Source organism: Dendrobium catenatum, unplaced genomic scaffold (genome assembly GCF_001605985.2).
Source record: "Dendrobium catenatum unplaced genomic scaffold, ASM160598v2 original_scaffold_27042, whole genome shotgun sequence".
Taxonomy (NCBI): Eukaryota; Viridiplantae; Streptophyta; class Magnoliopsida; order Asparagales; family Orchidaceae; genus Dendrobium; species Dendrobium catenatum.
The window spans coordinates 288,727-312,142 of NW_021345501.1; the positions used below are offsets into that span (position 1 = coordinate 288,727).

Genomic DNA, 23,416 nt, shown 5'->3' on the forward strand with positions numbered 1-23,416 from the left:
TGATTACTTGTCGTAAAAAACACAGAGACCCTGACTGCTATAAAAACGACAAAAACAACGAGGGAAAAAAATGAAATTCTTTCATGCAACCAAAACATAACGGTAATTAAATGAATTAGAACAATAGTAGAGAGAATGAGGCAACCAACCACCAGAAGATTCCTGTAAGGTGTTAAATAACTTGATCAGGGAGTCCTTCACCAATTGTGCTCCAAGTTTAAAAATATCCCCCTCACCATATTCCACCTCCAGAGCCTACCATAGATTTTAAAAGTCTGTAAATAATTAATCAAAAAACCATAATGATGGCACTGATGTTAATACTTGCATAAACTAAATGAAGTTGTATGCAAAGCTAATAAGACTCGATGACAGCGATGGCAAGTTCAAAAACATTGCTGATATCACTATAAAAATCAAACAAATATGACATGCAACTTTGGGAAAGTAAGTAACGTTACCAACACTTAATAAATCCAACTTTTAAGATGGCCTGTAAGAGGAATTTTTGAACCAAATTAGGTGTAAGAAAGAAAAAGACATAATTTGATTCTAATACCACCAAGTTTCAAAGTATAATTTTCCAAAAAGTGAGTAAACTATTTATTATTCATCGAAAATTCGATACTTCTTCGTCACCAAACATGTACACTATATGGAGCAAGGATGGGAATCATATTCATGTTCAAAAGTCAATACCATTGTTGATTGCATTAGATAGTGCCTTTTCAGTTAGTATGTTGTTCAAATTCATCAAATATTCAATATACATTCTGATGCGGACATCCAACCGTCCATGCTTATCCGAGGAGGAGCTGAAGATCGACGACCGAGATCACTTTGTTTTATTTTTGTTTATTAACTGTATTTTAATTTAGTTTCGCAATTTCCCTTTTTTACCCTCTTATCTTATGTAAGCCCAAGGGGCAAATGTATCTTTTAATTTCTCTTGAGGCCTATATATAGAGGCTCATTCTCTTGTATTAGGATGATGATGATGAATGAAAATTTCTACTTTTGATCTCTTGGTGAGTTCATATTTTCTTGATCTCTTGGTGAGTTCAACTCTCCTAGATCTCTGTGTGAGTTCTATGGAAAGCCCAAGGTGAGGGAAAAAACAATACCCGTCAATCTTTGGAAGAGTCCGAGGTTCGCGGTTCTTACGATCTCTTTGTGAGTTCGTTAGTTATCTCTATCTTTCTTTGTTTTTGTTTTTGTCCCTAGCCATCGTCTTTCTTCCTCCTCCCCTCTCAGCCCCTCGGCCAAGCTCCATACCGAGCCCTCATACCGCCCGCCCAATCTTTAGCCGCCGGCCACCATCCACCACCTCATCCCATTGGAATCCTTGCCTAATTTGGGTGTTCATATTTTGGGCTGATTTCACATTCAAAATCATGTATTTTGAAATTCGAAATCTTTCCTAATTTATGAAAGCTATTTTTTTTTTGGAAGTTTCCATTTTTAAATCCAATTTGAATTTCAAATTCAAAAGGGATTTAATTGATTCTTGCCTTAATTCCCAAACATTAAGCAAATTCCATTAAGTCCTTAATTTAAATTCATTTGAATTTTAAATTCAAATTTAAGAAGCCTTAAATGCCCTCATTACATACTTCCATCTCCCCTTAATTCAGCCGGCCTCTTTTATGAGTAAATTAGGATTTATTTCCTAATTGCATCATAGACTACTTTGGGAATAATTCAAATTACCTCTATTCCTTTGGCTGAATTTTCTCATCAGTTATTGGATACAGAATCCATGAAATGGCTTTCATTACTTTCCAAAGCTGATAATTTCTGCTTGCCGAACCTTTTTTCCCCTTATTGCTCCAGCCGAAATGCTACCTTTCTTTGATTTGAATTTTAAAATTCAAATCAATTCCCTCCTAATTTAATTAAAACTGAAATTAAAATTCAGATTTTGATTAAATTCCTAATTGATGACGGGTTGTTCTGCACCCTAGGAGATCACAAACTGCTGTTCAGAAGATCCCATCGGTCTACAGCAGTTGTCCAAGCTTTCCAAAGTAATTGTAGGTGGCTGGCCAGAATTTTCCAAGTAATCCTAAGCCTAATAACTGCTGTTTGGGAAGGTCAAACTGCTGTCCAGCAGTTTTCGCTGGATTGTTTCCACTACAACACCATAAAATTTCAGATTTCATGAAGGGGGCTTTTCAAATTTTGTGAGGAGACACTTGGAATTTTGGGGGAAGAGATCCTCTTCCTAGCAAAGCATATTCCCGTATCACATCACATTCAATAACACTTAATTGTAAAACATGGCTACAAGAATATCCAACAATAACAACAAGCCTTTTATCTCATAACATGGTGTCAACTCCGTAAATTCTTTGTTCTACATTGTATCCTATTAATAGTCAAATTCTCATTTAAATCTAATTTTTTAAAAAAATATTATTTTTAATACTTTCTAGCCATGTCTTTTTATATATGCATCTACCTTTTTTAACATAGGCTGGATCAAAAATCTCTACTCTCCTAATAGGGTCATCAAAAGAAAAAGTTTTATGTAGCCAAATCATCTAATGCAACTATCTCTAATCTTATTTGCCACTGAAGCTACTCCAACGTTTTCACGTATATACTTGTTTCACATTTTGTCTTTATGAGTAAAGTCACTCATCCACCTAAGCATCCTCATCTCTACAACACTTAACTTTATGCTTCTTCTTCTTTTTTTTTTTCTTTTTTTTTTTGCCAACATTCTACACCATAAAGCATCGCTAGTCTCGCCCCCATCTTATAACATTTTCCCTTATGTTTGAGGGGTACTTTTTAATCACACAACAAGTCTAATGCATTCCTCCACCATCCAACTTGAATTCTACTAATAATATCCCCATCTCACCATTAGTTTGAACAATAGATCTAAGATATGTAAAATGTACACTCTTTCCAATGACTTGATTACCCAATATCACAATCCCAACATTAAATCTATTACTACTAAAATTACACTCCATATATTTGATTTTAGATCTACTGAAATGAAAACTTTAGGCTCTAAGGTTGGCCTTCATAATTTAAGTTTTTCATCAACTCCCTCTCTAGTCTTATCAACAAGAAGAATATTATTATCCAAAATCATACACCTAGGTAAATCCTCTTGCAAATGTCCAGAAAAAACATCTATGACTAAAGCAAAAATATATGGGCTTAAAGCTGATTTTTTACGTAATCCAATTGACATAGGAAAATACTTAGTCAAACCACCTTGTATATGAACACAAGTAATAGGTCCTATATACATATAATATAAGAATTATTGACTCCCTTTTTTCTAAAATTCTCCTAATCACTTCTCTTGAAATTTAGGGTGCGTTTGGGACGGCTGCAACTATCGGTAAAGTAGGTTGTGAAATTGCTGTACAGAAAGTTGCTTCCTGAAGTTGCTTTATAGAAATCATTATATTTTGTTTGGATAGTATAAATGTAGAGCTGCTATGCTGCAGCTGCATGAGAACAAATTACCTTCATATCCTTATATATACTTAGATGAGATATATAATTTTTCAAATTTTAATTTTTTTTAAATGTATATGATAATCAACTAACAATTCTAAAAATCAAAATTGTATCCCTTCTTTAGTTGGTACAACTTTTTTTAAATATATTAAAGATGCCAATTTTTTTTTTAATATTGTTGTAAAAAATAAAATTTTAACTTAAAAATATTTGTAAGCCGTACAAAAAATGAAAAAAAATTAAGATTATATTTAAGATTTCAAAAGCTACGTAAAAAAAATTTATCCAAGTCTTAATTTTAATGCTTTTTATAATATTTGAATAAAATAAGTTAAAACTTTTTTATTTTACTTCTACGAAGTTGACAAAGACACCTAAGGATACTTGAAAAATACCTTTTACAAGAAGTAATAATGTGCTGATTGCTACAGAAAACTTTAGGAAAATATGAGACCACATTCAAAATGGAATAATTGGAGAGGAACGAACTTTTAACAAGTAAATCCATCATTCATATGCTGAACTTGATTGTAACGTCACTGGTGCCATTGTCAGAATGTGATGAGGTTGAGGTTCAAGAGAGGGCGTGCAATGTGCTTGGTTTGGTTCTCTTCTTGAATGGGATTGAGTGGAAAACTGACGATGTAGACTGGAGGATTGATGGAAAAATTAGGGAGATTGTTAGAGTTATGAGTGATGCTTTCTCTGAAGAGCTTGGTCCTGTATCAATGCATGCTCAAAAAAGAGTCCTTGTGCCTGAGGGGCTAGAGCTTAAGGAAAACCTTAGTGATCTTGATATGAAGCTAAGGAAAACAACATGTATAACCTTTGGAGACGAGAATAAGCTGCAGGTTTTTTTTTGTAGGATTCGAACCAAGTCGAGTGGATCCACGCTTCAATTCTTTCCATAATTTCCAATCTTTTTTTAACTGATTCCATTTATTTTTTAACTGATATTGTAAAACCTGTTCTCACGAGCAGCCCAAACTCACACATGGAATAATTCTAAAACAACTTCTGTATTAAATTGTAAGTTCAGCAGCTTCAATTGTTCAATGTAGATGTAATTTGTTCTCTTAGTTATATCATCTACTCAACAGCTTCACAATCTTGTGTCTCATAATTTGTTACATCTTCTGCGTCATGTTTGGTTGAAGAAACAATTATTACGACAAGAAGAAAACAACAAGTTATTCGATGAATTTCAATTAACAAATTAGTTTGAAAGGGGCCTTCAACTGCCAAGCAAAGTAACAAATTACTTCACATTACAGCGATCAAGCTCAACATAGAAGAAAAAAGTTCTCATTGACCAGCTTTCCAAAAAAAAAATATCCAAGATAACTGTTCATACATCAAACATAGAAGAAAAAAAGTTTTCATTGAGTAACTTTCCAAAAAAAAAAGAAAATCTTTCAATCAAGCTTTCTTAAGGTTAACTAAAGAACAGAGCTTTTTTTTTTTTACTGTATAATATCATACTTCAAAATAATCTTGAAAAAATTACAATATCTAATACTCAATTACATTGCAAATATATGTAAATGTATTCATCAATTAGCCTAATAATGAATTATATTCTTGGTAGAGTAAACTACTTTGATTACAAATAACTTGAATTCAGAAATGGTCTAATTACATTGCAAATAAGCTCAAATTTAGTGTACAATTCAATAATACATAACAATAATATTAGATATGCCAACATACATGGAATATAGGAGTCACAGACACAAAAACTCAGATGAATTTACTTCAAAATCTTCAAAAATATTAGGCCCGACTCGAACTATAATATGAAGGTTGGAAGAGACAAATATATGTAATTAATATTTACCTCTAATTTCTCTTTCCACCATTCATCATGTGCGTCAATGGTTTTTTCCTAGGATCCCAACCAAATCCAGTGGATCCATGCTTCAATTCTTTTCATAATTTCCAATCCTTTTTTAACTGATCCCGTTTATTTTTTAACTGATATTGTAAAACCTGTTCTCACGAGCAGCCCGAACTCACACATGGAATAATTCTAAAACAACTTCTGTATTAAATTGTAAGTTCAGCAGCTTCAATTGTTCAATGTAGATGTAATTTGCTCTCTTAGTTATATCATATTATCATCTACTCAACAGCTTCACAATCTTGTGTCTCATAATTTGTTACATCTTCTACTTCATGTTTGGTTGAAGAAACTATTATTACGACAAGAAGAAAACAACAAGTTATTCAATGAATTTCAATTAACAAATTAGTTTGAAAGGGGCCTTCAACTGCCAAGAAAAGTAACAAATTACGATCAAGCTCAACATAGAAGAAAAAAAGTTCTCATTGAGCAGCTTTCCAAAAAAAAAACCAAGATAACTGTTCATACATCAAACATAGAAGAAAAAAAGTTTTCATTGAGCAGCTTTCCAAAAAAAAAAGAAAATCTTTCAAGCAAGCTTTCTTAAGGTTAACTAAAGAACAGAGGTTTTTTTTTTTTTTTTGACTGTAAATGTATTCATCAATTAGCCTAATAATGAGTTATATTCTTGGTAGAGTAAACTACTTTGATTACAAATAACTTGAATCCAGAAATGGTCTAATTACATTGCAAATAAGCTCAAATTTAGTGTACAGAGAATATGAAAATATTTAAAAATCAAGTCCATTAATTGATGTATATGCTCTGTAAACAAATAACCTTTGGCCACAAACTCACGAATCATTTTGATTTCAGACATCATTTTTTTTAGAAAGCATGCTCGTGGCAATAAAACTTAGATGAAAGAAGCAAGCCTACACCTTTATGAAAGCACAGCATATGAACAAAGGCAATAGAGTTTTTTTTTTTTTTTAATTCTTTTTTAATTGCTTCAAGTATCGGATTGCCTTCCACCTACAAATCTTTACTTCTTTCTGTAATAATTATGATAAGGAATAAGTTCTTCAATACCTGTCTGTGCTCAGTCTTGGCCTCAATCACATGCACAAGACCCTTTCGAAGGTCGCTTCTGCTCTCTCTGTCTCTTGAGTTCCAATTGCAGGTAGTGTCGAAGGAAGATGATAATGGAAGAGCACTTTTCTACAGCTCTCATGCACACCGGGATTAACTATTAAGGTAGAATAACTGGAACTACAGATTTTTTTTTTAGAAAAAAAATGCCCTAGCCCCTATTGTTCATCGGCCAGATGGAAGACATGAATGCCACCAGCCGCCCCTTGCCCCCTCTCTGGACCAAATAGAGAAGCATGCCGCCTATGCCTTCCATTCGCACGCCCTGCACACCGCCTAGCCCTAGGATCGGGATTGATCGGCCAGGGAATTGGGGCTCATTCGATTGAGAGGAAGAGCTCGGGGCTGGGAATCGGCGGATTGATGAAACTGTCGGGTCGAAAGACTTGGAGCAGGTCGGAGGCGTAGACGTCGTGAGTGGCGGCCTGGCGAGGAACACGTGGAATTTGAACTTACCGATGTAGAGGCGGGACGGAGAGCAAAGGTCGGGAGACTGGCGTGAGCTTTCGGAGAAGGTGAGTCGGAGATGGATGAGCTTAAGGAGTCGACGTTGGTCTGCAGCGAACATTGAACATTGCAAGTGGGGCATTTCCATCATTTATGTGATTCAAAACTGAGGAAAGCAGCGACCAGCAGCGGACCGCAGGAGGCCTTCTTAAGATGGCAAAAGTAACCACGGGACGCAAAAATTTTTACAACGGAGCATGAACTCGGCGCCCCAAACAATCCTTCGGTTACTTTACATAACCTGAAGCAAGAAAAGCGTCGTCCCAAAAGCACCCTTAATCACATGCTTTCTCTAAATCAATAAATATCATACGTAGATCCTCCTTACTCTCCCTAAACTTCTCAATCAAAACCTCTCAACAAATGTATCACTTCCATAGTAGACCTACTCGACATGAATCCAAATTGATTTTGAGAAACATTAGTATCATAACATAATCTATGTTTAATTACTCTCTCTCTCTCTCTCTCATAAGATGACACATTAACATAATTCCTCTATAATTCACACTCTTGTGCATCATCTTTATTCTTAAAAAATAAGAACCAATACAGTCATTCTCCACTCATCTAACATATTTTTATTCTTCAAAAAAATATTAAAAAGTTTATCAAGCCAAGAAATTTGTTGATCTCCAGAGCATTTCCACATTTCTATTGAAGTATTATTAGGTCCTACTATTTTTTCACACTTCATTTTCTTTACAATCTCTTCAATTTTGGTTTTACTACTAGACGATAAAATAAAAATATCCATTTTCACTTAGAGTGCTAAGGTCATTGAAGTTAATCGTACTCTGACGATCTTCATTGAAAAGTTTATTGAAATATCATTAGGTCCTACTACTTTTATACTCGTCTATTAGCAGCACAAATATAAAGCATAAAAAATCAAAGTTAGAATGTTATCATACATTTGTTTACTTAGCTTAAAGTTCCATTCTTTTACAATTTTTAAATGCTGTGAAGTGCAAGTTATTCTCATTACAAAACACTTAATATGCTTAATCAAACTTAGAAGATTGAGAGCTGGTGCATTACCACACACATTGTTAAGTGGAACAATCATATTGCTAGTATTAACACATAAATTTCAAGCCTATAATATGCAAAATTGTTTTGCAATTCAATTCAGAGCAAAAGAAGTTTGAGCTTGGGTCCTCGCATATAATAGTCCAGAGTTTCAACACCCATCTACCTTCAGCTCTGTCCACAATTCTTAAATGAATTTCCCATCCGCCTATTCAATCTAATTTCATTGCGAACAATTTATAGACACTTCAACAATAAAACCGGTAATAGCATAAAATAAATAGGGAGCCTTCATAGTCCAGTTTAAAATCATTCCTTCAATCCCCGACCAGTCATCAGGTTCCATGACCGTCCAGAACAAGGCAATAGATCAGCGCAACCCCCATAAATGGACTTGAATTTGCTGAGACTAGGGTTTTAAGTAAATAGTGGAGCTTGAACGCTATGACCTCATTTTTGAGATCCTAAAAAATGAGGTCATAGTGTTCAAGCTCCACTATGCACACACGCATGTTGAATGTTGAATATCTTGTCATTAATGGTATTAACCTCGATGAAGGAAAATTAAACATATAACATAATTTGGTTATTATAACATAAAAAAATAAAGTGCCTATAATAAAATCATCAAAAGGGAAACAAACTGGGTGAATACGACAAAATTATTCAATATCACAAGCAGGAAAAATATTTAATGATGTTTTTGAGGCTTATGATTAAAGGAACATGCAAAAGTAATCAGGAAATATTTATGAACAAATAATTTCACTTGGTATTTGAAATGGCGAAGGACTAAAGTTGTAAGAGCTATATATGAAAAGAGGGAAACATTTATCTTGTGTGTAGAGTGAAAAGAAAAGATAAAAGTGAGTTGCGATCACCTCAAGTCCTCTAAAACGTCCAATGAATAATTCTGCAGATCTTATACTGCTTTGAGCAACTTCATTTAATACTACAGTCCTCCTTGTATTTTCAACAAGCGATGCAAGACTAGCTGCAAATGTTCGGTCAGATTCCTGTCGGAAAAGGCAGAATATTAACAACAATCAACTTGCATTACAGAAAATGTTATGAGGTACATAATTCCTTAAAATGTCTAAATTGAAATGCATACAAGTTATGGAAGAAACCAGAAAAATACATCAAAATTGCACCGCATAGCTGTCATGCCAAAAATTTCAAAAAAAAAATTACAATTAAAATTTTATCTAAAATTATACCTTATTTTTTGCACATATCAAATATCGTCAAAACTATTATTATATATTTAATTTCGATCATTTTGAGATATATAGAAGAAAAAGAGGAAGAAAGCTTAGTTTGGATTTTTGTAATTTCTCCAAAGAATTGAGTGTCTTCGAGTTGTAGGGATTGAATGATAAGAAAAAATTTTAAGGTAAAATTGTATTTTGAGGTTATTTGATATAAAAGTGTGTTGCTAGGTTATAAATTGATTTTAACTGAGGAACTTGATGATTTTATTAGAATGTATACAAATGATCAATATTTTGGTGTGTCAACTGGAGATGATCCATCCTGAGGAGAATCCAGTTAATTCAATGGGATACTCAATCTCTAAACAAACGGTCAAATTATTCCTAGGTCTATTATTCATAAATTATTGTAAATTTTATTTATCTGTTATGTGTATTGGCATAGAATTTCTTCATATTAGGCATACTACCAGTTCGTGTTATTAAAAAAATCAATGCATTTTGTGTGATCACAGGTTCAAAGAAAATTTTATAATATTTTTATTTAACTCAAGCCATAACACTATTTAATAAAGTTTGATGCATATTTAAATATTGAGTTTTACATGCAATACTTTACCTTTGATACATGTTAATACTTCATTCAAATGGATTGATAACAAGTGCATAGTTTTAGATCCTTATGAAAATGATGTAAAAGTAAAGAAAATAAATGAAAGACCATGTCATGTGGGATAGGTTGAGAAACTATGATGACCTATGCATAAGGCAAAAGTTTAGATGAGATGAGCCTCATTAAGGAAATAAAAAAGATTTACGGCTCTCTATTCTAGCAATTGGAATGGGCCAACTTTGAATCAAGGGGTTGTTGATAATTATAATGTTGAGCTAACTAAACTTTATCAATAGTTATTAAAGCCATTGGGCTATGTGAAAACCAAGCGATATAAATGAGTCAAAAGCTTATACCAACGTTACATAACATCACTAAGAAAAAAGATATATATAAATTAAGAAGAAAATTAAAGTTAAGCAAGTAATCTAATACTAGCAATTGGCTAGCATGGTTGATTAAACAATTTGACAATTCCCATATATTCATGTTCATTGCTTACAGTCAAGTCTATCATTTTATCAAATCATTTGATTTAGAAATATTGCACAAAGTTAGTTAAATTTATGAAGATAAAATATATTAATTCACATGATCAGCATAGCATGTTTTCTTGTTTTCTTATATGTTTGAACATTACATTATAATTGTTTATCCCACTGAGCAGGTAGCTCATTTGATATTATAAATATGTTTTTCAGGCAAAGGGAAAGAGTAGTTGGGGTTGTAGGCAAGTAACAAGTTATCTTGTACCATAGCATTTGGGTGCACAATTTTGAAAATAGCATATAAGAAGAATTATATGATGTAAAGTAAAAATTTTGGTTCATATGAATTTATGTTTAAAGTTTATTTAAAAGTTTTATAGTTCATTTGATGATTTTACTTATGCACGTTTCTGAATCAATGCTTCTGATAAATCTAATAGATAACTGTGAAGCATAAAGTATTTTTTTTGTGACAATTTAGAAAATAATTTTCTCTCATTTGATCTTGAATTAAATAAGAATATGTGTCAGAAAGAAATGTGTCAGAATAAATTGTTCGTGTATGTTACAGCAGCATAGTTGATTGGAGGGGTCCAAAATGGGACACGACAAAAGCACCATTAGTTTCCAAAATTTAAGAAAAGGTCTCACAAATGAAAGTAGCACTAGAAGAATACAAAACATCTAAACATAACATACCTGAGAATATTCATTAGCACCAAACAACTCGATGACAGTTGCACTAGTTAATTAGGAAGCTCATGATGCCCACATTAGCATGCAGAGCAGAGACCAAGAATAGGTTTTTTTTCTCATTCATTTGGAGTGTTTGTTTAACATGTCAACATATCGAATTTTGATAAAAGGATTTTACAAATTAAATAAAACAACTTCATAAACATACAATGGCGCAACGTGTTCATGTGTGATTAAAGTAAGGATATGAGAACAAGGTTCCTGACTTATATGGCCTGGTCTACAAATGTGGTGAGAAGTAGCATGAATTAATACAAAATGGTCTGGAGTACAACCTCATGATTCAGACATCGTGAAGCTCTACCTTAGTAGCAATAGGATCAAAATTATTTGCCTGAAAGCTCCGGATACAAAATATTCAAAAGATATGTTACCTAAACCTCAAAGCCAATATGCAAAAATAAAAAAGTTAAGAGGCTGGTTGGGCACACTTTCTTTTTTCTTTTTCTTTTTTTTTCATTTTTAGATATGAAATAAAAACAAGTTTGGTATGCTAAATATAGACGGTTTTCATTTTTAATGAATATCTCATAAGTCATATGCATCACACACGTGGCGATGATGGGGGATGGTGGCGACAACCGATGGTTATGACGATGGCGGAGTAGCAATCAATGGCAAGGTAGGGTGGTGGTTAGTGGTGGCAGCAACAGCCAACATGGGGTGCCTAAGAGTTAAAATTGAGAAATAATGAAAACACCTAACAATTGTTTTGAATGTTTTAAAAAAAATATTTATTTTTACAAACAAAATAATTACTAAATGCTTAAAAAATATTTTTAACAACAAAAAATAAAAAGCGAGGCCAAATGGCCCATAAGCTCTCTAGTCTATTTTTATGATGTGGTGTTCAAACCAATAAAATATGCATTGCAAACTAGATGCAGCATGGGGTCCTATTAAGAGAGATGATAAATGACAAATTTAGGTTTTCAAGCTAATAAATGATTCATATTGTACCTTTTCTAATCTTCGAAAGCATTGCATTTGCTGTAGATAAACTTTTAACAAGTTTAAAAGGGCATCCAATGTGAAAGTTAAGGAATTCAATATTTATAATGTTCTTTTTTGTGATCAACTTATCACATTATTATCATCATTAGCTTTATCTCTATTATTTAGGCACACCTTTCTAAGTTTTCCTCCATTCTATCTTGTTGATTGTTATATATATAGCTTCTGATCTATGAATTCTCTCCCAGTCTTTCTTATTGGTTGCTATATGAGATGATAACTCCTTTTTGCATGACTTTTTTGCACAACTATTAACCATGCTTCTTTTACCCTACTGTTTTTTTTCTTAATCCTTTCACATTAATTCCATCTCTCCGCCCTATTGGTGCCTTCTATATATGCTACTATATGCAAAGCACTAAGGATCTCATCCACTATCTAAGATCGAAGAAATTCTACCCTTATCATCTATTTAATATAATTCAACTCACATTTTTTCCTTACAAGGTTTACAACACATCCACCACTTAACATTATCATTATTTTAAATCTTGATGTACACAAAAAAACAATTTTCAGTATGATTATGATGCAGGACCTGCTATTTGCAATGGCTCCTTTTACCACATCATCTTCAGTTGGCTTTGAAGCATTTGCACATTTCCAGTTGTACATCATGCAAGCCAGGGACTAGATCTGAAGACACTAACCCGCCCTTTTTTTTTTAAGTTTCCTGCATTATAAAATTTCTTTCAATTTTAAAACCTATATGCATATTTTAAAAGATTGTCAGTTTTAGACTTGTTTTAGACGTTCTTCAAAAAGGTTAAGAGTTGATATTAAGACAATAGTCAACCATCAAACATACGAAAAAATAATGAAATTAACCCAAATTTAAATTTTTCAAGTACGAAAATGTTCCCCAGACATAACATGCTAGACCCAACTCAAATGTGGTCAAAAGGCAGGGTTTGCCAGGACTTCACCCACAAGAAAAATGACATAACTTACCATGATTGTCACAAAAAAATTAGTAAAATTTGGCTAGCATGTTGAAAGCAAGTGGTGTGCCACAACTTAATCCAACTAGGGTGAAAAATGGCAAAAAAATTGCAAAGAATTGACTAAGTATAAAGTTACAACTATACTTGCTATATGGAATTTAGAACTTTGAATGAGAAGATGAAAGAATTAGTAAAAATAATGATTAGAAGAAGAATTAGCAGTGTATGTTTGCAATAAACTAAATAGACATGAAAAAATTTGAAGACAATGGGAAAAATTGAGTTGATGTATGTTAGAAAGGCTAAACATACAAGAGGAACAAATGATAATTATCAAGGTGACTTAGATGGATATATATTCTAAAATGAGATAGACATGTAATGGGAGAAACTATACTATATTTTGTATTAGTATATGATCTTGCAATTGGGAATATACCTTAAGAGATAAACACTTAATTACTGTTGAAAATGGAATTATAGAATAACAAAGAGGTCTTTTTTTTTAACTTAGAAGGGGGGAAAATTTTGCAAAGATTGTAGTTATTTCAGGTGAAAATTTTGAGCATATAAGATAGAGTAAATCACAGGACTAAAAGGAAAACTATTAGAAGAAATATTTGCTCAAATAACAAAAAGGTAGAACTTGAAAGGTAAGATTGTTTAATAAAAATTCAAGAGATAGATAAAATAGAATTATTTAATTAAGTCAATCTTGATGTGGGATAAGATATATAATTCCATTAAGAAAACTGTAACAGAAGTCTTAATAAAGTCCATAATTATATCATATATTAAAGAATACATAATGGAGCCATGATGTAGTAAAGAGGTGCTAAGGGCCATTAAGGAAGAAAAATATGCTTTTAAGAGTGATAAAAGATAACTGCTACTAAGGCTTATAATAATTATTGAAAAACTACAATGTTTTACAAAGAAAATAAGAAGCAAAACAAATGTTACAACCATTGATTGTGGAAGGAGAAAACACAACAGCTCAGATAAAATGGCCATGCCAAGAGAAAAAATGTGAAAACATCTGATCATGTTAGACCAAGGTTTAAAATTGCGTAAATAAGCCTTGAGATGGTTTTCGTCCATGAGGCGAGGCGTAAGCCTCAAGGCGGTCTGAGGCGTAAGCCTCACGGATGCAGAATTGCGTAAATGAGAATTTGAGAATTTTAGCAGGTAAATAATAACAAGATTCTATCATATAATAAAAAACATCTAAATGACAAGTGGAATTAGTGAAAATTAAGAAAAGAGATGCAATAAAAGCATATTCCAAAGTACAAAATCACAAAATTATAGTCTATCAGAACTCTCAAAATACAATTAAGAAGAAACATATAAAATCCAATCATATCCCATCACTAAATGGGTCTTCAAGGAAATCTTCTTCTCCAATTGTATCTATAAATGTCATATCTTCATCATCTTCAATATGACTCACTTTTATCTTCCCTCTTCAATAAGAATGATCATTAATTCATTATCATGTTAATTGCTCACTCGATATAAATATAATACAATAACATATAAGAAGTTGTGAAATACATTTACTTGATTATTGTGCTGCAGAGCTAGTGGATGTGTGTGGTGTGGTACTAGTGGATCTGTCCACTTGATCTGCTTCGCCCCTCAAGACATCCACACTTAGATCCTCTAGCTATAAGTCTGATGGCAAATCTATCTCATAATCTATGAACCACTCATTATCAGATGACACATCATCACACACTAACGGGTCTTCATCATCCTTCAACCCCTTATTCCTCAACCTCCTATCTCTTAACCTCTTGTTGTGCATAATATATATAAGGGAGTTCATTCTAAGTGTTGATAGCCAATTTTTTCTATTTGTTTGCACTTGAATATATATGTATTCCAGTTTCGCTCACACCCATAAAAAGAACAAGTGAGGCCCAAAACTCTTACAGCAAAATTTTGTAACTCAGGGGTGGAATCACCAACTTGGATCCACCATTCAACTGTTTTCAAGAAGAAAAATGATAATCATAACTTAATAAAGTGTCTTGCATTTACCAAAATACATATACCTGGAGATCGTTTGGCAATCGTTGATTTTGTTGCATGCAGACCGAAAAAACCCTCTTTATTCCGAAAAAAAAAAAAAACAAGTTGTAAATCTGCAAGCTCCCTATCTGTCTGCTCCGGTATTAGTCGTTCCATGCAATGATACAGACCAAGCTTCACCTCTGGGTTTGAAGATTTGCACTCTCGCTCCCAAAGTAAGCACCATGTTCGATCCTTTCATCAAATTGCTCCTGTTGTAAATGTTTGGCCGTTGTACTCTTTTTCATATAAGCTGTAATTTCCTCCTTCACCTTATCCGGAACATTCGCACAAGGTACTACATTCTTATGTGAGCCGAATAAGTGTTCCTTCATGCGAGTTACTCCTCCCTTCACCACCTTATCACAAAAATTACATTTTAAATACACATATGTTTTATTACTGCCTCCTACATCAACTTGCACACTGTATTTCCAAGAAGGGTCACGCCGCAATGACGTGTTTGTCATTTCCTTGCCCCTAACCATATTTCCTAAAACACAAATGCAAAATAAAACACAAAAACATAAAATAATAAGCATGAATATGAAGAAGTAGACTAACACTAACAACTATTACTAAAGATGATGAATAGAAAATATGTCGGACTGCCGGGGGTCCAAGGGGGCGCTGCCCCCTGACAGGGTTTGACCTGCCCGGAACAAAATTTTATAGTAAGAGTAATTTTGAATTTATGTTTGTTTTTAAAGTTCGTAAGTTGTTTGTATGGGAAGATACAGAGTGATACCGAGCATGTACCTAGCAGTACTGAGCATGTACCTAGCAGTACCGAGCATGTACCTAGCGGTACTGAGCGGTACCGAGCATGTACCTAGCAGTACCGAGCAAATACCTAGCTGTACCGAGCATATACTTAGAGGTACCGAGCATATGCTGAGCGGTACCGAGCATGTACTAAGCGGTACCGAGCATGTACATAGCGGTACCGAGCATGTACATAGCGGTATCGAGCATGTACATAACGATACCGAGCATGTCAATAGCGGTACCGAGTATGTACCTAGCGATACCGAGAACTATGACCCTAACTTTCCTATAAGTTGAAAAATCAAACCCTAAACTTAAAAAGAACCTTAAGAACACTTGAAGAAGTGATGTATAGGGGAGGCCGGAAACAAATGACTCACCGGCGAGAGACGGCGCCGGCAAGAGAGGTGGCGGAAATGTTCGGGAGAGCCGAATCGGGCGTCTGCGTGCTTCCTGCGTGGCTTCAATTGACGTCTTTGGTTAGGTAAGTGGGTCTTTGGAAGAGTAAGTGGGTATAAGGAAGAATTTAAGAGGTTTTTTAAGTAAGTGGGCCCCATATTTGAGGCGTACGCCTCAAAGGAAATTGCGCAATAACGCTAGTGAGGCCCGCCTCACTCCACCTAAGGCGTACGCCTCATGATGACTAAGAATTGCGTAGGCTTTAAGGCTATTTTGAAGCAAATTGCGCAAAGGCGCGCCTCAGATTGCGCAATTTTAAACTGTGTTAGACAAATTAAAATGAAGATGATAAGATCATATAATTAAAAATGAAGATATTAACAAAAGATAAAAAAATCACTTTGAGAAATTATTAAATAGAAGATTTAAAGAATAAATTATTTTAAAAGAGAGAATAAATAAAATAGTAAGGTATTTTATAGATTGTTCTAAGAAAATGAAGTAGAACTAACTCAAAAGAAAATGCAAAAAAATATCTAGATGAGACGCCTATTGAAATTTGTTGATAGGGGCAACAATGCAATAGGTTGGTTAATAAATCTTTTCAATGAAATTTTGAAGACTAATAGATTTTTTTTTTTTACTAATAGATGATAAATGATTGAACAAGTATTTTGACACCAATATTTAAGAATAAAGGAGAAGATCAATATTATAGTAATAAAAAAATAGTCATACATTAAAGTTATGAGAAGCAATGGAACATAGACATTAAAAAAAACACGTTTAACAACAACAACATCAAGCCTTTATCCCACTACATGGGGTCAGCTATTAAAAAAAACTACATTAATAACATAAAATTAATTTGATTTCAAGCTAAAAAAATCTTTATAGAAGCAAAATAGAGATTTTTGTTTTTTAACGTCTATTAGAAAAATCGAAATTAGCGAGGTTTTAAAGAAAATGAAGAGCGTAAAAGCTGTTGGACCTAATAATATTCCAATAGATGTGTGGAAATATTTAGGAGATGAAGGAATTTCTTGGCTTCTGAAACTTTTTAATATTATTTTGAAGACTAAGAAGATGTCCGATGAGTGGAGAAAGAGTGTGTTGGTTCCTATTTTTAAGAATTAAAATAATGCAAAAGAGTGTGCGAATTATAGAGGAATTAAGTTAATGTGTCATATATTAAAACTATAAGAGAAAGTTATTACTGATTAATGGAGAATTTGAAATGACCTTTGTTTATTAGATTTGAATGAAAATTTAACTCTTAAGAGGACACAATGGAGAAAAATGATTCATGTTGCCGACCCCACATAGTGGTATAAAGGCTTGATGTTGTTGTTTTTATTGCTGTAAGCAAAATTTATGTTAAAACAATTAACAAAAAATTAAAATGAGCAAATAAAATATCTTCATATGTTTTATCAATCTGGAGAAAACATATGATTGAATATCAGGCGAGTTAATTTGGTGCACGCTAACAAAAAAAGTATATGAAAGGAATGCTAAAGTTATTAAGGATTTATAGTAGAGGGCATTGATTAGTAAAAAGTAGTTGTGGAGTGACAAAAATTTTCAATTATAATATGACTACATCAAGTATTAGAAATAAACATAAATCATTTGCATTGGTTATGGAGAAGGATATTCAAATAAGGTTTATTGGTGCATGCTTTTGAAAGTATCATGGTTCTAATCCATGAGATATATGCTAAAATAACTAGAAAATTAAAATATACACGTACAAGAAATGTTTACGTGATTAACAAAACACAGACGAATTATACAATATGCAATATTAGTTGGTGAGATATTAACAACAACAACAACATCAAGCCTTTGTCCCACTACGTGGGGTCGGCTACATAAATCCTTTTTCGCCATTGTGTCCGGTTTATCAATAATAATTATTAGAAGATAAAGTAATACTTAATTATGTAGATTAATTGTCTCAGATCTACTATATAGATGAATAGGATATAACAATAAAAGTTAAGATTAAATGGTTAAAATGAATAATACCTCAGAAATATTATGCAGTAAGAGAATTTTATCAAGACTTAAAACTTAAAAGGCAAATTTTATAAGCAATAAGTCTATAATTAACCAAGCTATATTGTATAAATTAGAGTATTAGGTAGTAAATAAGTCGATGACAACCAAGTTGAGCTAAAAAAATGAGAATGTTAAAGTTGGAGTTGAGCTAAAAAATTGAGAATGTTAAAGTTGGATGTGTATGAAAAAACTATGAAGGATAAATGATTCTATAAGAGGAACGATCGAAATAACATCTATTAAAGATAAGGGAGAAGAAAATAAAATTAAGTAGTCAAGTGATTTGGAATCTACAACGAAGGTGAAAAATATATCTTTAGACGAATGGATAAAACTAGTGCTAGAATTAAGAAGGGTAAGGGAAGACCTAAGATAACATGGATAGAAGTTGTTCAAGAAAATTTATAAAAAATAAGTTTAACATCTCATGTAGCACTCCATGGGAATAAATGGAAAATGGGAAGTCATGAAGCCGACCCAAAAGTTTAGATAAGGCTAATGCTGATGATCATAATACTTCTGCCTGTTCAACTCTAGAAGTTTTTGAACATCATAAGCTCATATAAAAGTTCAACAAAATATCTAAGAATTCATAAATAATTAAATAAAAAGATAAATTTAAAAAATTAACCCTATAAAACGGTATGGCATCCCCAGCAAAATGTCGTATTTGATGGTTGCTGTTAAAAGTGGGGCTTGCTAGCGGCTTGAGTGGTAGGTATAAACATGTGGCCTAATGCGGGCAGGCATATTTCCATCAACTAAAGGCATTCATATCAAGTGTGGTGTACTATTTACAAATGGACAGCTATCAGGGACGCAAGAGTATTTAAGTGCATGTTTGATTTGCATGTCTTAAATAGAGATTGATGGTTTAACAAATGTACTTATACAAGAAACGTGTGGATTCTTCATGAAACCAACCTGACTAAATTATGGAAAATTGCATGTTCACATGCACGTAAAAGTGTGCACATATAAACTACTTGTGTTAGAGTGATTGAGAATGGAAGAAATTTTACCTTAGCAACATCCAGATCTAAAGAGCTACCCGTGGACAATGGAATGGTCAACTTTCCATCTTGCGATTTCAAGCTTCCTGTATATGACCCTCCAAACCACTTTGCCTGCACAAAACATCAGAAATTTTTCGAAAGGCAAACGAAGATTCACCAAACAAACAATCATACACAGAAAAAAAAAAATAAAAACAAAAAATATTGTTATAACCAAGTGAAAGATGATAGTTAACTCACAAGTTCGAATAGCTCTTTATCAACACAAGAATCATCATCTTCAGCACATGCATTTTCATCTACATCAACAACAAAAACATCTTCCTCACCTGCACCACATACAATTTCCAAGAGTTTAGGCAACTTAGCTAAACTTTAAAATTGCAAATTAAATGAGAAACCAGCTGGAGCTTATGTTCCGAAAAAATAGAAATACCATAAAGTTCAAACCTGGAACGTGAATTTTAGCCTTCTTTGATTGAAGAACAATACTGCTAAAAGAGTTGCCCACCTTGAAATCAGAGCTACGGGTAGAAAGAAAAAGACCTGAGGGCAAATTACAGAATTTCAAAAGCAATCAATCAATGGAAAATGCCCCTTGTTTGAAACTATGCAACTTTGTAGATACTGACCATCCATTCCACCCACTTCTAGCAGAAAAACGGTAGATGGCCTCTCAAATGGATTGGGGAGAAGCATCTCATTTAACTATGGTAAACACAACCAGAACATTAGAGTTTAGAACTCAGGAGAGTTTACTAAACCATTGCATCTAACAAGATATTGCTCATAGAACAAACCTTAGAAGATGATTCAACTGGAAGTAAGGGTGGTGCCAAACCAAGTAAAACAGATATAGCTGCAGCAACTTCATCCAATAAAATAGAATTTGTCTGTGATGAAAGAATGATTAGGCTAACAATGATAATACCTATAGATGAAAATTCAAATATAAGAAGTATGCAGCATGACTGAAAGTTACAGCACAATCATCAACTATAAAGGTTAATTAATCTAGCATGTTTAAGTCAACAGTGGCGTATAATTATAAGAAACCTGAATAATTTTTTTTTCATTTCCTTTACATGCCTCATATTATTCTATTTATAAGCACTTAAAAACTTATGAGTAATTTTGTATTTAAGCTTTATAACAAAAAACATGAAGCCCAAGTACATCTGTGTACTCATCCATTTGAAACCTCTATACATCCATATGCAACCTCTATGAAAAATCATTGAATTTCCTTAAGTTGATATTTACCTTCCCAGTTCAGGATGTCTTGATAAAATCAATCATAGATATGTAAATATATATAAATTGAAATGATAAATGAATGATGAGTCATATTTTGAGAGGTATGATTATATCTATTAAGGTTGTATATGGATGTATTAGAAAGAATTTGTATTTATCATAGTTGCCGTACATGCTAATCAAGAACATAATTACCATATTAGTACAAGCCTTAAGACATGCGCTATTTTTCATTTATACATTGGAAAATATTATCATAACCTCATTATAAGATGATACTAATTACCTGTTGTTATATAGTTACTCGTGCCCTTCTAATGTTTATATTATATGCCACATCTCTTGTTGTTTATGCTTTAATAAATAATAGTCACTTGCTGGATTTTAATTGTCAAATTCACTTGTTGTTAACCTTTATCATAGCAGATTCTACCAGAGTGTTTGATGGTCTGTTCATTATCTCAAGAGCCAACTTATCAACAGCAGGATCTCATTTGATATTTTAATTTTTTTTCGGTAGCTTATTTCTATTTCATGTTAGAATTGGCTAGTTTTATTTTTACAGTTGTTTCTTTGTTTCTTTTTTCATTTATTGTTGTTCTCACTTCATACTTTCATAGATGTACTCTCATTATGATTTATAGTAATAAAATGAAATCTTAGTTTATTTTTCATTGCTTAGTCTGGTATGCTCTATTTAAACAACAAATATATCAACTTTATTTTACGAGTACAAAATAGGTTTTCATATCCCTTCATCACATTCACTGTTGCCGAGATATACGACCTTACTTTTGGATATGAAGTGTGAAAACCTAGTAGTTTCAAGAACGATTCAACTTTTCGGGTTTCCACCAAACAATTTTGAATCCAATAAAAGCACAAGAGGATAAAGATTAAGAAACCAAAATATGAACTTCTAAAAGATGAAAACACAAAAGACACCCAAAAAAACGCCTAATACATGGTGCCCTGCCATTCTGGCACTACTTTTTTTTTTTCGAAATTTCCAGCACGAGTTAATACACAATAATCATTACATGCCCAAGATCCGAGTTACTTCGAAGTTCCACTTTTACAACTGCAGACTAAAGATCAGATTTTGCCCAAATCTAACACATGAATTCCATACCTTTAAGGGTAAAGTATCTCAAGCTTTAATTCAAAAACAAAATACCATGTTAGAGATAAACAGAAAGCCATCGATGTACATACCTCGCCTGTGATCCCCAATGGTTGCTGACGGATGTATGAGTGGGATGGTGAGTCAAAAAAGATGACCGAGAGACTACTGCTCTCTTCCTGAAATGAGAATCAAACCAACAAGAAATTTAAGAAAATGATGCTTGCATTGCAATTCTGGAGTTTACCGGCCGATTAGGAACAGTATGGGATCGAAATGGTACAAACCCTAGCTTCAAAAGAACTAAGCCACACAGAAATCAACAGAGCTAACTTAGCCAAGCCGCGAAGATCCATGTTGGAAGAGATCGGGAAGCAGAAATCCACAGGAAGCACGAATTAAGGCCCCCGCCGGTAAGAAATAATCTCCTTTAGTTCAATTGAAAGAAACTTGTTAAGCTACACCACTCATTAGTTATTTTTTTTTTTTCCATAAAACAGTCTTTTGATAAAAAAATTAAAAAATTTATACGAGAATATTGCTTTAAAAATCAACAAAAAAAATTATCTCAATTAAGATGACTTTATTATTGCTTTTTAAAGCTACTTTCAAATAAAAAATTAAATTTTTTGTAATAAAAATTATTTTAAGAAGCAGTAAGAAAGTCGTCGCAAAGGAAGCTTTAATCGCAAGATTCTAAACTATAATTTTATTAATTTATGTTAGGGCTTGTAAAGAAAAAAGAAAAATATATGTGCCTCATTTTATTTTAAATTGGATAATAAATACATGTTTATTTTTTAAGAAAAACATATTTTAAAAGTTCACTACAAATCAAATTATATTTGTTGTTATAGTAATAAAGTTCAAAAAAATATTGGTTGAAATCCTAGTCCAATATTGACATTAAACATCAAACATAGAAGAACCTTCTTCGAAACTTGCAATGAATAAGACATAAAATATTATTCAAATAGTGTTTGAAGAATGTTAGAGTATGATTCAAATAAGATTTAACAGGAGTCAAATAATACTTTGAAGAATGTTCGAATAATATTTGAAGATGGTTCTATATATCAATATTCGAGAAAGGTTTGAATACATTTTGAATATGATTTAACATGATTTTAATAAGGTTTAAACATGATTCGAATAAGGTTCGAACATGATTCAAATAATCTTCAAATAAGATTGGAACATATTTCTAGCATGATTTGAACCTTGTTTGAACGTGATACCGGGAGTTTTGAAAATTGTGATTATGAATATTTTAAATATTTTCTTAAAATTTTATATTTAAAGTTTTGAAAAGTATGTTGAATAGAAAATAATATAGATTCTGAAAAATAGTATTGCAATTTGATTAAAATTTTAAAATAATATTTTTTACAATCTCTGATAATTCGGTTATATTTTAAAATTATAAATTTTTACTCGGTAGAGATTTCTATTGCCAACTATTATAGAAAATTGTACAATTATATTATATGTTCAAATATACTTTAATTGCTATAATTTGATGAAATTTATGGTCATGTTATTGAGTTATGTTCTTTATTAGTTGAATAGAAAAGTTTTGAAAAAATTATTATGAAAGAATAAGATATTCTCGTATGTATGAGCATATTTTTGTGGCTAGATACGAGCGTGTCTTTGTAGTAAAA

At 32.5% G+C, this 23,416-nt stretch overlaps 1 protein-coding gene across 3 annotated transcripts in view; it reads right to left on the reverse strand.

Moving 5' to 3' along the window:
- LOC110112858 overlaps positions 1-22,200 on the reverse strand; it is a 33,616-nt gene extending 11,416 nt beyond the window's left edge. For 2 of the 3 annotated variants that reach the window (XR_003699466.1, XM_020845232.2), the window contains exons 1-9: positions 22,040-22,200; positions 21,845-21,931; positions 20,173-20,265; positions 20,005-20,080; positions 19,823-19,918; positions 19,613-19,701; positions 19,379-19,483; positions 8,902-9,036; positions 150-255 (exon numbers count right to left, since the gene is read on the reverse strand). Coding sequence is in view for 2 of the 3 variants with exons in the window: in XM_020845232.2 (XP_020700891.1) it covers positions 150-255; positions 8,902-9,036; positions 19,379-19,483; positions 19,613-19,701; positions 19,823-19,918; positions 20,005-20,080; positions 20,173-20,265; positions 21,845-21,931; positions 22,040-22,108 (856 nt within the window). In the remaining variant the exon portion in view is untranslated. The remainder of the gene's footprint in view (positions 1-149; positions 256-8,901; positions 9,037-19,378; positions 19,484-19,612; positions 19,702-19,822; positions 19,919-20,004; positions 20,081-20,172; positions 20,266-21,844; positions 21,932-22,039) is intronic. The other variant, XM_020845233.2, reaches the window with a different exon arrangement.
- Between the last annotated feature and the right edge of the window lie 1,216 nt (positions 22,201-23,416).